Source organism: Gallus gallus, chromosome 5 (assembly GCF_016699485.2).
Source record: "Gallus gallus isolate bGalGal1 chromosome 5, bGalGal1.mat.broiler.GRCg7b, whole genome shotgun sequence".
NCBI classification, from domain to species: Eukaryota; Metazoa; Chordata; class Aves; order Galliformes; family Phasianidae; genus Gallus; species Gallus gallus.
The window spans coordinates 48226695-48244816 of record NC_052536.1 but is presented as its reverse complement, the minus strand read 5'-3'; the positions used below and the strand labels follow the sequence as shown (position 1 = coordinate 48244816).

Here is an 18122-nt window from a genome sequence, read left to right as displayed (position 1 = left end):
CTGCTTTTCTTCTATAGAAATATTTTTTTAAGCTGCAAGGCAGTCAAGCTAGCTTATGCTTTTCACAGTAAGCAGATGATCAGCTTTGCAAGTAGGAAATTAAAAATGAAATATTATTAACTATTTATTATTATTTTCATGCAGATACTGAATGACTAATTCCTATCATATTTTTCCTTAGTTGCGGGAGGAAGTGTTTCTCCACCTGTTTCTCTTTCCCCAAATCTAATAGTCAGTGAAAATGCACTCAGTCAGCTGTTGAATTTCAGTTATGTTAGTATATTTCATCTGTTTAAAGACTGACAGACTATGAAGTCATATAGCTGCAATAAAATGCAACATTGATACCAAGAGAAGTTATTGCCAATCTTACAAAGATTCACATAATCTTGGATTGTGCTGTAATGCCTAACTAGATTGAAGACAATGATAGATATTCATATGCAAACTAAACTAACAGTTGCTAAAATCAGTAAAAGTTTGGAAATAATGTGGACTGCTTTCAGGGATTCTTTTGAGAGCTTAAACCAGTTTCTAATTATAAGAAATTTATGTAAAACCGATTAACTCACGTCTTCTCCTGTGGAATTGTTCACAAAGGGTATGAAATGTTCACATTTTAAGAACACAAAGCTTGCTAATTCTTTTAGTCGTAAATCCTTGCATCTTTTTGGAACACCTGTACTGAATCAATTGCCTGGTGTTTGAATGGAACATAATTTGTGTTTTAGTTACACATGTAGCTGAAGGCATCGACAGACAAAGTAAAACATTGCAGGTAGCTTCAAACGTACCACAACCGTTCTATTGACATGCGTAATACAGAGATGATTATTCATTTGGGTTTTTATAGTCTGAGCATGAACATTTAACACTAAGGGTTTATATATTACTTAGAAACATGTATGTTCCAAAGATAGTGGATTTAAACTGCATACATATGCATACATTCATACACATCTGTGCACACATATATGCACTTCACAAAAGAATGTCTGTATAGTTTAGTAAATATAGATAAATAGGTAGGTATATTAGATACGAATACCTGGTATCATCACTGATAGCAGAGTTCATTCAATTTTCCATTAAGAGAATGCTTAACACTTCGCAAAATTTAACTGTATTAATTGGATTGCTGTATGCCATATTTGTATGTTAAAATGGCTTAGGTATTTCCAAAAATATAACTACTGAAAAGAAGTTGCTTTAATCATAGATAAAAAATAGACTATGATTTTCTTCATTAAAAAAAAAAAAGTCTTCGTATCTGTTTAATTTGGAGTAAGGACCTAAAATATGCCAAGGAAGTCTTCTAGGGTGCTAGGAATAACATCTTTACTAACACTCAGAACTGCACATTTTAAAAGTATCTGAAAAAAAGGTGTGTCCTTAACAGATATGTAAGCTTGGTAACTAACTTTGCATAGATCAAGATCAGCTAAGCATGCTCCAGCTGAGCTTCTGACACTAAGCAAAACTTTCTCCCTGACTCTTTGTGACAGTTGAACCTTGCTATAACATCTGGCTTCCCAAGAGTAGATATAGGGATGGGCTTTTCACCTCAGCAGCTAATGCTGAAATACCAAGAGGAGCATGGCCATACCAGAAGTGTATTGAGCAGGGACTGTAGTAAATGGGGAGAAAGGAAGACAAAAGTGGTTGAAGCTGGGGAGGAAGAGAAGTCATGGCAGTAGCTTGTTAGAAGAGTGGGATAGAAAGAAAGATAAGGATGAGGGAAAATGTCATTTTGGTACCAGATCATAAACTCAACTAGGGGGATACATGATTCCATAGAAGCCTGTTTTTCAATTAAAACTTGTATTTAAAATATTCATGAAGATATATTGTTACAGTCCCTGCAGCACTTTTACATTATTTAATGCTGTGGTCATAGATAGTTCTGGGTAACTCCAGAAATAGAACTGCCACCCCCTCACAGAAAATGGATTGTTTGACATTTTTATCAGCCCCAGCCTTTGTTCCATGAAGATGACAGCCAGTTACCTACTTTGGCAAGACTGGTAGGAAAGTAGGTAGTGAGTGCAGCTGACAGCATCTCACAAGTCCGTGATGCTAAATCAGCAGTACCACCACGTGCTCCTTCAATGAAGATGGGATGTGGAGGTAGATTCGTGACAGTATGTTCCAAGGTGTCCCTGCTGCTCTTCCAGCTTTTTCTGTCAATGTTCCATCCATGGTTATTAGTGTTTATAAAAGCATGGCCCTAAAATAGCTGCATGGTGTTAATAGAAGCAAAAATAGCTGTTCTTCTGCTTAGGTTCTTTCATACTGGGGCAAAATTGGGCTAAATTGGGCAAGTACAGGAATCATAATAGCACAACCCAGTTTAAGGGTGGCATTCAAAACTCTCTCAGGTCACACACTGAGTTTAAACTAAAATCAGACCAGGACATACTCTTTCTCATCTACTGAAAATCCTTCTGAGTTTACGCAGGGGAAAGGCTTGGCCTTCTGCCACCTAACCCGATGAATTGGTAGTTGCTCCTCTCTGGGCAGTGAAATAAAGTGTTGACCATACTTCACTGAGAAATCCAATTTTTTATTTTTCCAAATTGGGTATATGTAAGCAGCTATCATCTGTGATTATTGTCAGATGAGCCACAGACAATATGTGAAGTAACATACTGAATGTTCTAGGACAAGACAAGGAAACAGACTACTACAACAGTATGTCCAAGTTCAAACCTCACTTGTTACAGGAGTCTGTCTTAATCACATCACTGAGAGATAAAGGAAGCTCTATAGAAAGGAAAGGAAAATGAGTTACTTTACTATGTTACAGTGCAATGAAAATTCATTTTGATGTTTGGTAATCTGAAATGCTTTATTGTCAGTTTGTTGGTACAGATATTATTCCCTTAGTGAACTGCTGTTTTTATACTGTGACTATAAAAGTCATACAAAACAAATAAGCTTTCTTATTTTTCAGTAGTTACAACTTTCTTACAACTGTTGTTTGAGTGACAGTGACAGATGTGGGAAAATTTTCCTTTATTTTTCCTTTAAAACTCATAGTTTCTTTAGTCAAATATATATGTATCCATATTTTGCTGATTTCTAATTTGCCAGTGGTAAAACAATATCACATGTAAATTGCAAAAGCTGAGAAATCAAGTTTTGTATTTGAATATCTGGCAAATAAATAAACCTTACAGCTACTAATTATTTTTAAACCTTGCACGTGAAAATGTGATTACACTCACTACAACTGACATTGATTATCTAAGACAGGATGTTATTAAGTCACTTTGGAGAGCTTCTGTAAGACCCACCACATTTCAAGCAGAGCTTTTCTTAACTGCATTAGCTCATTTATGGAGCAATTACACAGGACTTGCTGCTGGAAAATGTCAAGAAAAAACTGAGCAAACAACTAAAGTGGAATTTACACTCCTCCGTTTCTCTATCAAATAATCTCACAACTTCATAGACTTAAAATATTCTATCAGGATTTCCTACACCAAAGCTATTTGCTGTGTATCAGTAAAAGATATGAGAGAGGTTAGTTTAACAAACACTATATGGAATAAAGCAGATAATGCATGTGAAGAGATTTGTCCATGCTGAGATAATGTTTTTGCTTCAAGAACACCACTTTAATTAATTCTGTGGATTTGAAAACCAGGCAAAACCATTTCAAAATTTGAAAGTTAGCAAACTAGTATGGAGGATTTCTCTTTGAGCTAGGGAGAAATGTGTAAAATGTAATGGTTTCAAAAATCTCCATTGATTCTAGAAAAACCTGTGGCTGAATTCCCCATTCTTGTTCAAAATTAAGATTTGATTTTTAGGAGTAGTTTACAATTCCATATGCAGATACAAAGTAGATGGCCAGATAGAGACCATTTTCAAATCCCTATTCTTACCATGGACAGTTTTCCTACCACTCATAGTTGAGAATGAATATATAGAGAGTCATACTACAGCACTGGTACGTGTTAAGTAAGTCAACACCTATCAATTATGAGATATATAGTTCATCTGAGAACATCAGGAAAGCTGTTAGAGATACATAATGCAAAGTAATACATACAACTCACTGAAGAATTGATGATGCTGAAATAGTGCAGATTTCAGATATTTGTCCTCAGCTTCACTTTAAATTAAAACTAATATTGCTGTAAGTTCATGTGACAATAGCACTTAAACTTCAAGCCATCTATTATTTCTCTGTATTCTCTTTGATTCTTTGTGTATTTAATCCAAGTCTAGTACAGAAGTTAAAAGATATTTGAAATAGTCCTTCATTTCTCAATGAGTAACTCAGAGGCACAGCTAGAGTGATGTGCTGGAATTCACATAGTTCTTTTCCTCTGAGTATCCTAAAAAATCTTGCTGCTGGTAGCTCTTAAAGTGAACCCATTCTTATGTGGACTTACAGAAGTAGCAGAGTTCTCTCTATTCATAACTGTGGAGATTCTCTGCTGCTCTCTATGGCATAGCTATTGGTCCTGAAACATGTCCCTGTCTGTAAAGATGTGTTCATAGGAACATCTGAAAGGTCACCACTAATTGACTGCTAGGTAGGATTTTCTGCATGTACAGTGATCACTGACCACAGGGAAAATTAATGCAAAAATTCTCTTTCATAAATATGAATGTGCTTGAGTTAGGAAAATCTTACCTTTTATTTTGTTTATCCTTCAAGGCATTAAATGTGCATTTCTAAAATTACAAAGCAATAAATACTGTTTGGCATATTCTGTGTGGCCTAATACTGTTGTTCTTACTCAGATTTTACTCAGGAAAAACCATCTTTGACTTGAGTGACAATTTGCTTGACTGAGGACTGAACAGAGCATTTGGAATCTTACCAGCATTGCTTGATGTTAATGTTGGACAACAGATCTCATTGCTAATTTGCTTGTCTTGTTGGCCTTTTCTTGGGCTCCGGATCTGCTTTTGCTGTGTGCTATTTGTGGCTTATATTGCTTGTTCAGATTGCTTCCTTTTGTGCTTTCATTTCCAGCAAGTGTTTTGCAGCTATTGTTTCTGCTGCCGGTAGATGTGCATGGAACCTGGTATGTGGAACTTGAACCTCAGCCCAGATTTAATTAAAACTATTAAACATATTCTCACTGTGGTGCTCAGAAGGAATTTTGGTGACCCTCTTTCGAGGAAGCATAAATTTGCTTAATCTGAGTTTTTACAATGCAAAAATAAAAGGGCTTTATTCACAAATCCTAAGAGCAAATACTCCTCCAGAAAAGTAGGTGGAGTAGCATCCGTTTGCAGCCATGATAAGGTCAATCCTAAATGCCTATTCTGACCTACAATATACATTGTACCAGAAAATCAATCAATGTGTGCACTGGAACACCATCTTGTTTTGTAGACTTAATATTGTTTTAAAGTAAGATATTACCAAATTTTTCCATAGCCTACTGATATGCAGCAAATCTAGCTAGGTTATCACTCGTATGTCTTATGAGCCATACCTAGCCATGGTTTATCCTCTATTCATGCTGCAGGGTACGAAATTCCTGGGTGCCAACCTGCCTATGGCAACCTAGAATTCTCCAGGGCAGGCTCGCAAAATCTTCACCTACTCTCTGGGACAGGTAATGAACAAGTGATGTTTTGTGAAGTTATGCTTTCTTTCTAACCTTCTGATGTCTGTAAAAATGTTTCATTTCTTCACGTCAGTCTCCAGTCTCTCATCTTTCAGTTGTGCTGTATTTTCTGAACTAGGGGAATGACAGCTGTTTATTATAGTACACTAGATGCTTGCCTCAGCCAAGCCTGTAATAATTATTATTAGCATATATAAAAACTGAAGGTTTAAGATCCACAGTTAGTTTTTCTGATGGAGTTCTTATAATAAAGGCACACTTTATTCTCATGTTGATACCATAATAATGTGGGCAGTTTACCTTCCAATTTTAATTGCCAGTGTTTAAATGTTGTCTTTCCTTTGTTAGGTTTACATCAATCCTCAGTCTCCTGAAATAATTTTTTTTCGGTGTTATAGAGGATGTGAAAAGATGAAGGAGTTATGACTGATTCTAGTTTATATTCCTATGCTGCACATAAGTTTAAATAATGACTTATTCATCCATATTTTGCTTAGATTTTCTTCGATTTCTCTCATGAATTCACACTTTGTTCTTTGCTTCTTGACACTTTTACAAGTGGTAGGTATGTAGTAGAAATGTTATTCACTAATCCTCTAGTTTTCAATGAAATCTGAAATACTGAAATCAGAAATTAATTAGATGAAAAATAAAGACAGGGTGAACCTTATACTCCCTTCTTGCATTCTAACAAATGTATTTGAGTAAGGGTCACGACTTTTCATGTTAAGAGTGCTGCTAGCATAGGAAAGATAAGTAGGATTAGTTCAATATTGTTTGGCATGATGTACACTCTGTGAAGCGAAAACCAACAATCCTGGAAAAGTGTTTTGAATTCCTACTTTTCATCCCCTTGGGGCTCTGTACATATGGTCTATTCTTACCTGGGTTTTATTTGTTGTAAAAATAGCTTTGTTCTGCTACATGTCCTTGTTAAAACCAGGAGATGATGAGTGAAGCAAAATATAATCAGGACATGAAATATCTTCAAAATTTTGATTCTGATTTCTATTTGATTTCATATTTGGGCATAATTTAAAATACAAAAAAAAAAAAAAATACACAGCCACAGAACAGCCAATGACTTAGATCTTACGTGGCATTCTAAAGTGGATGTCCATAACAAATTTCAGAGTCTTAGGATGACATTTAGTGGCCTTTCTGAAAGGTTGTCTGAAGAAAAGCTTTGTTTCCTGCTATCTCTGCCTATTTGCAATTCTTACTTTTAAATGAATGTAAGTTTTATATTCTGGAGGACAACATCAAAGTTTTTCTCCAAATATTCCAAAGTATTATGTGCACAAATCCAAGATTATATCTCAGGCTATTTAGACATTTTGTAGGATATACAGACACTGAAAGACTATTTCCATTTATTCCTCCACTTTTTAAAAAGCATAAAACGATCTAATTTTTCTGGAGAGATTTCAATAATTTCCTGAATCTTTGCTTGTTTCATGTTTATTAATCCAAATTTTAATCACACTGTTTTAATAAACCTAGACCTAAAAAAAATATCTGGAAACTTGCTATCCAATTCTATTGAAAACATCAGCTAGTTGGAGAAACCAAAATACCTTTTTTTTTTTCTTGGTGAAAATGAAAAATAATGAATATGACAACTTCAGCACTTAAAATAGAATCTATACTCATTCTGTATGTGCCCTGATGCACCTTAGTCTTCAAAAAAATGATTAGGAAGCAACAAAAATTTTGAACAAAATACTAGAGTAGTTCAAGTATAAGGCAAAATATTGCAGCTGTGTTTAGATAATCTCCATCTCTGAATGCAGAGCAAACTTATGGCATCTCTTTGAGGGCCTTTCCCATGAAATTTCCTACTTCATCAATATGTGTGTTTTTTGAGGGTGCTATATCTGAAGGTAGGTTGAAGGTCTTGGGTTACCCCTGAAGAGGCACACTGTGTATTCCTTTTCATGTGAATAGTGCAACGTTTGTTCAAATGAATGTCTGCTGCCTCATTTGAGCTTTTGGCACTTGCGGAGCACTTCACTTACTGCCTCACTCCAAAAACTGCAGGAGAGCTCATGCCAAAAACAAAGAGATGGGGACTACTCATAGAATCATTAAGGCTAGAAAAGACCACTAAGATCATCTAGTTCAATCATCAACCCACTTCCACCATGCCCACTAACAACATTCATCAGTGCCACGTGTTCCTGTTAAGAGGAGTGAAGCTCTATTACCTCTCCTTTGACATACACTCACAAAAAAAGACCACAAAACAGAGTCTTACACTGACAAGCCAGTTCAGCTGAGGAAGTAGGATAAAATAGACTTGACTGAACTAATAAATCATGACATTATGTTGGAAAGATGTTTGTGTGAAGTGACGGCTCAACATGCTGAGCAGTGGTGAACTCGGTAGAGGGGAACTGATTTATACTCTTGCGGAATAGAACACTTCTCAGTTAACAAGTCCTGAAATAGTGGGCTGCAATGTATAAAACATGGTAGGGCTCAAAATAATCAGCCAAATATGACAGATGGCAATTTTTTTCTCCTTTCTTTCTTCTCTTCTTCTTTTGCTATAGGATCAGGTTGATCAAAGCACTGAGGATCATTTATTATTGCAGAAAAACTAAAAATATATTGAAACATTCAAGCAAAATAGATAACAGATAACAACCAGTAGTTCTCTTTTTTTAAAACCCTATACATGAGTCCATGTATAGTAACAGTTGCCCTCAGAATACAAAGTAAATGTGCTCTGCTAAGAATTTGGGTCTGACCAGGTGAAGGTGCATTATTTAATCACCTCTGTTATTTGTTCTTGCTAGCCAACCAATTATCTATTCTACTGTCAGAGAAAAGCCTTCCCACAAATCGCTAAAGCTCACCTCTGTGGCTTGTCACTGCGCTATTATCATACAGAGACGTGTGATGTGGGAACTAAATGATAAGGAATGGAGACTGCAGCAAAACTGCACCAATGGCTGAAAGTGTCATGCACTGTGTCTCACTCTATGCACTAGCAGCATTATCTCCTGTATTCTTTGGTAACAATAACATTAACATTTTTTAAAGGTGGACACTTACAAATTTCAGATACAACGTAGCTCTTTGTATGATTTCTATCACAAAACAGGATCATAATGCAACTGTGACCAAACATAATAATAAGATATATCAGAAATTTACTCAGAGCAGATAATATATAGTTCTTATTAAAAACAAACAAACAAACAAACAACAACAACAAAAAAAACCCCTTAAAATACAGTAGCATATGCAGTTTCTCCTTCCCCCCCAGACTCAATAGCAATTGTGTCTGACTTCTCCTGGAGTCAAAAGAGTTTGTTTAGCTTTTCCAACTACTTGGCATAACTTCTCACATGGGAAGTGCTAAGATAGCCTACCAAAATGAGTCCCTTGAGACAGACACAGATGAATTTCTAATCAGGAGAAGACTGCAAATGGAAGGAACTTGCCAACGTGAGTGCAGAGATTATAACCTCTGCCCACCAACTTATGTCTCTGTGCTTAATGTAAAATGAGACAGGTTGACCTTCTTTTCCTACTACTAAAAATCATTTATATGGTTCTCACCTGCTCCCATTCTAACCTCAATTCTTTAGAAGAAAGAAGAATATAAATTTCAACTTTCTTCTGGGCAGTGGGTTTCATTCATTCTTATTACCCGTCCAGTTATGAACACACACCACAATTCAAGAGGAACCACATTCCTGTTCCAGTACAATGTGATCCAGACAAATCAGGAAGGTAAACAGATAAAAACAAAAATGAGAAAGCTCTAACAACATAATTAAAATATAACTTTATAAGCTTGTGAGATTATGTAGCATGCTGCTTTCAGTAATTTCCAGAGGGAGTGCTTATCCTTGACCATAAACCAAAGCAATCTAGAAAATGGCCACACAGAGCTGTAAGGAGAGCTGCTGCAAGCAGATGCAGCTTGCTTAGTCACCTGGAGAGATTTCGTTGAAGTTTGCCTTTAATTGTGCTGCCTCCATTTCTCAATACCTTACTTTTTTTTCTCTCCTTTCTCATCACTGCTTAATACTCTGGATTCCCTAGTGAGATGCAGTACAGCCTGCAAGGACCAAATGTTAAAAAGTAGGCAGTGGCTGTTCAGCAGCTTCACGACACTTTCTATGTGAGGAAGCCCCGCATGTATCTTTTGTTACAGCAAAAACTATTTGTTGGAGTTATCTCTTCCTCCTGCTTTTCTTACCCTTTCATATCTTGCAAATCTACTTAACTCATCATTTCTTCTATCCAAACATTTTATGCAAACCAATTGGCCTCTGGAAAAAATAAATAAATAGAAGCACTTACCAAAATTGACCTTCTTCCATAGTCATGTCAAGAGCAGTGTCCAGACAGCAAGAAGTGAGAAGATCCCTTCAGCTGTGGGAACAGTCAGAGTGGCAATTTCTCTGATATCTTAGGTGAATGTTGACTGAAATTTGCCATCCCAGAATGCAACTTCTGTCTCTCCCATGTTCACATGCTGGCTTCATTTCAGATGTATCGTGATCTAACACAAGACAAGGTTTGGACAATGTGCATAATCTGGAGTAAGGCATGAACATCTGTAGAATCTGGTAGAATTCTACCACCAGAGAATGACTCAGAAAACATGTATTCCTCTTTGAATTGTACAGGCTTTTTTGTCTCTTGCAAAATCTTTTTTTCCTCTCTAGTTCATCCTTTCATTTTCTAGCAACGAGGATCACTTACCCAACCCATCAGTTTGCACATAAAAGTCACTGTCTCTATGAATCCAAAGTTGAAATCAGTCAGTTTTCACAGGCTTTAGGAAGAACCTAACAGAGGGACTATAAGGCAGCCTGGAAGAAGATCATAACTATTTCTGTTACATCGGTTGTATCTCTGTGCTTCAGTCACCTTTGAATTTGAGCACAAGATTCCCTCTTTTCACTGTATCACATTCATTTTTTGCATTCAGCTAGTCTGACCACACTCTGGTCTTTACACTTGCAATGGTCTCATAGACAAAACTGGTCATCTTGTTAATAGGAAGTGAAGTATATTCTGAAGATTCCAGATCCAAATCAAGTTAACAGATGTATTAAAACAGTCCTCTGAGAGGCAGCTTAGCTATTCAATCTCCTTGCATTGGAGAACAATGATGGGCAATCCCAATCTTAAATTCACATTCTTTCCTCATCATTCCTCAGTGCTCTTCACAATAATGTGCTCCTTGGATGCAGGTCAGGTTCTCACTACTCATTTTCATTTGCCCTTTAGAATTTTCATCACACTGGGGGAATTGCCTGCTGACGAAGCTTCCTTTAAAATAATCAAAACACCTTCAGTTTCTATTTCTGAAATCTGTAATTTTATTCATGGTGTTTCTATTCAATCCCTTCAGAGCCTTAGGTTATGGATAGTAACTTTAAATAAAGGACAATTTGCATGTCTTTATTATGAGAATATATAAAAAATCTAACAACGTTCCATTGACAATAATGGCATTCACTTAAGACAACTTGGTGCTGACAGCTGGCCTTCTAAGGGTTTTCTAAATATCAAAATGTAACTGAATTTTCATAACTTAATCACTTCGTATTACAGTTAATACTGAATGCTTCTGTTGGATATATATGTCTGTGGACTTCATATATTTGATATAGAAGACATCTCTTCTGCAATGAGTCTGTCAAGTCAGTATAACCAAAATGAAGATCCATTTGGTTCGTAAGAAAGATGACTCTTTTCTAACTTTTACCTATACCTTTACCTACATCTAGCACAGCTTAGACACACGTACCATATAATATCTTTTGTCAAGTATGAGTTTTAAGTTGTGTGAATTATTCAGTAGGCAGATACTCACATCCTAAATTTTAAAAAAGCTACCTTCCAAAGTCCAGTAATACTATATTAGCACTCCAGGTACTGTAAATGAACCCTCATGCTAAGAATCTCTCCCACGGTACTTTGGACTTCAACAGCTAAATATCTTTTTTTCTCCCCACTTTCCTTCCAAAGTATTTTCTTTAAGTTTCTGATAAACTATCCCTCTTCTCTGGTTTACATTCTTCCCAGGACCTAAGAAAATTAATGTTACCTGTTTTACATGTTCATGAGTGATCTGAAAAATATCTGAGCTCCACTTTTGGATCACCCACACACTTGTTCTGAAACATACGTACAGCACTTCCTGTACTGAAAGGAAAATTCAAATGGTTTAATACATGCAAAAAACAAACAAACAAACAAAAAAAACTCTACTAGCTGTCCATATATGTGTATCTGTATGTACATATGAAGGCAAGATTTGCCTGCAGTCTGACACACAAAAAGTTCACACTCTGGTGTTTCAAGTATTTAACAAACTACTTGGGAAGTAATGGAGAAATTTTCTGGGTATACTGCAGTGGAAAAACAAACAAACAAACAACAACAACAACCAAAAAACCTACCTGACAGACTTCTGTGTAAATCTGCAAAAACTAAGTGAGCTGAACAAAGTATATGTACACCTGAATTTGTAGGAAAATACCTTTCGTAGAAGCTAAATACACATTGGCTGATGTATTTGTCAGGGTCCAAATGAAGCTGCTGAACTAAAAGCACCAGTCACCATTTGTGGACTGAGCTCTAAGACCAAGGAGTAGCAGTGTAATCTGTAACCCCCCCAAAAAATGAATTTCAAGTCTATATCTGGATACTCAGGATGACAACATATCTGTATTTAGACTTTGTGATCTGATTCAATTTCTCTCATCAGATGGAGCAAAAGCCAAGTTAGCCACAAAAAACAGCAGACAAGAAAGACTGCTTTAACATTACTCTTTCAGATTTGTGACCCTGAGCATGTTACACATAATCAAAGCTTAATTAACATAAAAATCTGATTACTGCTTCATTAAATATCATTCATCTAGAAAACAATTGTTAAATGCTTGGATTTGATCTCCCATCTACAAATGTAAAAAAACATTGCTGGTGACACAGATTCAATAACACAACTATCATCCCAGAGCAATTCCTCCTAGGCCAAGCTTTCAGTGCCTCTTTTGCAGCATACCCAGCCTAGGCAGCATGCAGATCCAATATGATTCATGATCAGTAGCAGAGCTGTGTTGGAAGGAGGAATCGTAGGCAATCCAGACCACCAGGCATGGATCAGCAGCAGCTGCTGCTGAAGCCTGATATAAGATCAAGTTGCTTATGCAGTTCAGCTCCAGTCAGTAGGAACAGAGTGGCTTGGAGGATCCACTGACATCTCTGCTAGCTGTGAATGTCTGCAGAGCTCTCTGCCACCAGCTTGCTCCTCCCTAGCCACTTACTGGGAAGAGATCCACCAGGATTCTGCCCAACTAACTGCCCTCATCTCTCTACTGACAGAATCATAGAATTGTTTGAGTTGGAGGAGACCTTTAAAGGTCATGCAGCCCAACTCCCCTGCTGTGACCAGGGACATCTACAGCTCAACCAGGTGCTCAGAGCCTGACCTTGAATGTCCCCAAGGTATTTAGATTCATATCAGACTTGTATATAAACTCTATTCAAAGATCAGAAATGAAAACGGGGATGTGGTGGTTGGGTCTCCTTGAGCCAAAGAGGGAATCCCTTCTCATAATTCCCCTGAAGTCTCACACTATTGAGAAAGCATTTCCACAAGACTGAGTGCACAAACCTGAGTCCAGGCTTTCTGACTGTCCACCACATCACTACTTTTAGGTTTCTTTAGTCATGTAAGTCAGCACAGTACAGCTGGGCTCACAGATGTCCCTTGGGCCCTTCCCAGTACCTTGTCTCTCCTGTTATATAGCTCCTTTCAGAGCTAGCAGCTAAGTAGAACTGATCAACTTTGATGTTCCCTAAATAATATATATATATATATATAATAAAAAGGAGAAAGAAAGAAAAGATGCTTTTTGCAGTCCTTTTCCAGAATATATTTTTAAAATTTCTGTCAGAGCTCACAAATTTCCAATCCTGAAGTCCTTTTTTAGAATGTGACACATCACTGACATGAAATAGACGTGATAAACACTTTTAAAGTGTTTAGTTGCCTTCTTTTGTGGGCCTCCATATAATCTGAGCAGATAAGAAAGGAAATACTATTACCTCACTTTGTACACAGAAAACTGAGTCAGGAAGAGGGGGAGTTATCTGACAAGATGTGGTTATCTACGTCTGAGCTCCTTGACTAGATTCCCTTTGTAATGAATGGAAAGGAATAGGTACTTCCAGATTTACGTCACCTCCTTTAAAAGTAGGCTTCGAAAGCAGGTCAGATTACTCTCATCCTGATAGCGTCTGTTTAGTAGAACAAACTGAAAACGGGAGCCACATCTGAATAGACACATTAACATTTGCTTCAGGTCAGGACTGTATCTCCTTAACTTACTTGTCCAATATATTACCAGCCATGTGTTCAAGGTAATGTACAAGACTCAGAGCCCTAAAACCCAGAAGGTTTAGTTTTTTCTTACCCAGAGGGTAAGAACTCCTTGTTTTTCAGTATATTTTGCATAGGCCGCTACTTTGTTCACATTTTGCATTATTTCACTGTTTATTTCTATCCTAACACTGTTAACCAGGGAGAATTTCAATACTTGAAAATATGATTTTGCACCAGTTTAAAACAACATTGCAGAGCCATCTGCAAGGCAAAGCCCTGAGATGGCAAGAAGCATGAAAGTGCTGCCAATGTACATGTACATTGACTTTTCAGGTGGAAACCTGGGATTTTCAGGACATTCTAACACTGGGCAGGCCCACAAACATCAGCTCTCAGGGAGGAAAAGCCTAGGGACCATCATCTTTGTGGTCAGTCTGAGGGTAAAAATCTCAAGAAATCTTCTGGCCTCCACACAGCTGAGCAGCTCTAACTCTACACGTCAGCACTCCTTTGCCATCGGGCCATCTGCCAGGCATGTGAGCTGGCAGGAGATCAGACAATGAAAATCTGTTTCCAACTACACCTTTTTCAGAATGGAATTGCCACCACATGGCATCCTGGCTTGGACTGAAAGGCTTCACTGAAATGAATACAGCTCATCTGGACAGCGCTGCAGATGAATACCAACAAACTGCAAGCCGAGATAGGCATGTTTTCTGTCACCACTGGGCTGTACAGTTGTCCCAGTACTCAGCTTCAAGCAGGGGCTGGGAGGAAACTTCTAGGAAAAAAAAAAAATGTTTTGACCACTCACCACCTTTTGTGGACAATAATAATAATAATAATAAGGAAGATAAGAGATGACATCAGGGATGCAAGAATTTTTTCGTTTTTCTCTTGATCAAAATGGGATGGTAATTCTTCACACCAGGAAAATACTTGTCTTTTGGTAGTACTTGAATTTGTCTGTATAGCCTTCCAGTCTTTCTTGTGTAGAACAGACCTCTTTTCACAAAATGTAGTCTGAGTAGCACTACCTCCCATATGATTAGACTTCCTGAGGGATCCAGCAGTCACATTCAACAGTGTCTCCCTGTAGGAGCTCTGCACAAGGGAAGAAGGCTTCAAATTCCCTTTCAGGCAACAATTCCAGAACTCAAACCTGGCAATTACTGGCTATTTTATGATGTTTCTGGACAAAAATCTTTTTGCCAATATGTTCTCTTATCTATTTTATAATTTTTTATGAGAATAAGCATAGCTAATTGCTAAAAATATTTCTTTGGAAAGTCTGAAGACACATTTTTAATATCCTTTTAAATAGCCTCCCTTGAGAGGTTTACATTCACCATCCAAGTACAATATTTAATATTGTATTTACTGTCCTTGTTTTCAGAGAAATACTTTAATGAAGTAAAATGGGCAATGACTTGCAAACTACTTATTGAAACAGGAGCAGAGCTTTAGAGATCAGTAGAAGAAATAGGGAACCATTCATACAAAGGGTCCTACTGTGCAGTCATTTAGAACTTGTCCTGTAATTCCTTACTCCCCCAGCTGCCTGAGTTTTAGTAAATCCATGAAATATACGATCAGAGTTCCCTAAGGCATAGCACCACCACATTCCCAGTTTATTCTTTGAAAATGAATTCTCTCTTCTCCTGGTAGTATTATTTCTGATTGAATTAGTTTCTTACTTTTTAACTAAGGAACATATATGCAAATATTTATTTGAAATGCATTTTCTGAATATATATAAACATATTTCCTGAAAATATATGCATTCTTTATTATGTCTATAATTTTAAAAAGTAAGCGCTGACAAACCACAGAAGATAATTGCTAATTAAAATATATTGATTTAGCAGCATCAAAAAAAATTGTGCAGTGAACTTTTCTAATGAACTCTTATATGACAGAGAATCAAAACAACACAGCTAGTTTGTGGATTATGTTGTCGTGGAGAAACAGGAAAAGTTATTTATCCATATTTTGACTTCTTAATTTTTCCCTCTTTTCAAACATGTCTAAATTACCCCTACAAATGTTTACATTGGTACACAACAAAATTAAGTATTGATTGTGAAAAGCCCAGTCCTCTAGCGCAAGAAAGCAAGCAACGCAGCACAAGGAAATGTGATTCAGGTATTGCATTAATTGATAACACTGGAAGCTAACAGTGTGGGGAAAGGGATAAGACATTCAGAGAAAGCGTGTTTCATAATAAACTGGGGAGAGAAAGGGAGGGAAGAAAAAAGCCCTCATGAAATAGCTTAGATTTGTATAAAATAAAAATTGAGACGCTGCCTCTAATTATGCTATTAGAGATACTAAATTTGTAACATTGTATGTTCTTCCTCTTTCTACAATACTCATTACTCAGCAACTTTTTTATAAGGGCCTGTAGTGACAGGATGAGGGGAAATGGCTTTTAACTGGAAGAGGGCAGATTTAGACCAGATATTAGGAAGAAATTCTTTACTGTGTGTGTGGTAAGACACTGGAACAAGTTGCCCAGTGATGTTGTGGATGCCCCCTCCCTGGAAGCCTTCAAAGGCAGGCTGGATGGGATTTTGAGAAACCTGGTCTAGAGGGAGGTATCCCTGCTTATAACAAGTTAAATATCTTTTCAGAACTTGCTTGATTCAAGAAGGCTATAAAGGAAATAAATGTTTTAAAACTTTCCCAATTTGAGGGTTTTCTTTCTTTCTTTTTTTTTTTCCTATTTTTCTTTCTTTTTATCCTATAAAAGTGGCTATATGTTTCAGCAGTACATGAAGACATTATGTGAAGAGTGCATCTAGGTAGACTGTTTCCTTATTTCATTAGAGTATACTTGATTCTTACTGACTAAAATACTCCTAGCATTCCCTTTACACCTTCTATACTCCCAAAAGTCAAATTCTGTCTGTGGCTAAAACTCCCTACCTACAGTAGGCTGTTGTAGCTACCCCTGATCTCGCTTAAGTTGCATTATCTGAATTTGCCCAACATAAAGCAGCACCCTGCACATTCAAAACCATAGCCTGAGAAGCTCCTGTTCTCTTTGTGTACAAATCTTAGTCATTAGATTTTGACAGAAGTAGAAGACTTAAGATTAAATCTCTTTTCATTCTAGTTTTCATAAAATCCTAGAATGATGGAGGTGGGAAGGGACCTCAGGATCTGCCTGGCCCAAACCTTTCTCAAGCAGGGACTCCCAGAGTAGGATGCTAAGGACCATGACCAAGCAGCTTTTGAATATCTCCAAGGAGGGAGGGAGACCCCACCTTAATTTTGTACTGTAGTTCACACTTCCTTGAAAATCCAAGTCATCAAGTTACAAGAAGGAAAACTGACTTCTCTTTTTTAAGATGAACAGAAAAATAGCAAGAACAGGTCAGAAGAAGAGCAAGTGAAAAGTGGTGTGATGTGGAAACCTCATGAATGAAGATGTACAGAAATGAGCAACAGGGGTTAGATTCTTATTTCACAGATAACAAGGCAGTTATATTCACCAAGTGAAATATAAAAATTAAACAACCGAGATTAACTGAAGCTGCATTAAATGTCTGAATTAGAATGTGTTATTTAAAAAAAAAATAACTGCAAGTGGTAATCTAAATATGGCTGTAACCACACAACATCTGTAATTGAAATAGAATGCTGTGCTGGCAAAACATTAGACGGTTTCCTAAGCATAGGTTGCATGGATCAAGTAAGCATCAGCTGTAAATCTTTTGCATTAACTTACTGAAGATCCTATAGCAGCTGGTAAAGAAGACCATCCCACTGAAGCAAACCCAGATAAATTTTCCCTGAAGAATGGCATGTTGTTCCCATCACTCTTGTCTAATTAAAGATCCAAAATATTAGTTCATTGATGCTGATAGCAATACTGACTTGACATCAAAGGGAATCAAGATTTGCCATTCTTTTATGAAGAATTATTTTTATCACATGTTTAGGAAAAACTAAGGCAATTCGCAACACATCATGTGTTAGCCCTTTTATCTCTAGGTGGTGGAAGACTGCAGTTCTGTGGTGACTCAGAGCTCCCACCCAAAGCTAAGAGACCAGCTCAATATTAACAGAGATAACAGTAATCTGAAACAAGGTACAACCACCTCTAAAGATACCAGCTCCAGCTGGAGCCCCAGCTTCCTATTCACTTGGAAAAT

General features: G+C 37.0%; 1 protein-coding gene and 1 long non-coding RNA gene across 6 annotated transcripts in view; one reads left to right on the top strand and one right to left on the bottom strand.

The window, feature by feature from the left end:
* Nucleotides 1-12211, bottom strand: part of LOC121110858 — a 199818-nt gene extending 187607 nt beyond the window's left edge. Inside the window, exons 1-3 of the long non-coding RNA XR_006939492.1 lie at nucleotides 12032-12211; nucleotides 11677-11774; nucleotides 9918-10119 (exon numbers count right to left, since the gene is read on the bottom strand). This is a non-coding gene — a long non-coding RNA (uncharacterized LOC121110858). The remainder of the gene's footprint in view (nucleotides 1-9917; nucleotides 10120-11676; nucleotides 11775-12031) is intronic.
* BEGAIN (brain enriched guanylate kinase associated) overlaps nucleotides 1-18122 on the top strand; it is a 148664-nt gene that overhangs the window by 75426 nt on the left and 55116 nt on the right. For 3 of the 5 annotated variants that reach the window (XM_040701263.2, XM_040701262.2, XM_015287790.4), the window contains exon 3: nucleotides 5496-5585. The exons of the other annotated variants lie outside the window; for them this stretch is intronic. In XM_040701263.2, the coding sequence (XP_040557197.1) occupies nucleotides 5496-5585 (90 nt within the window). The remainder of the gene's footprint in view (nucleotides 1-5495; nucleotides 5586-18122) is intronic. 5 annotated transcript variants of the gene reach the window in all.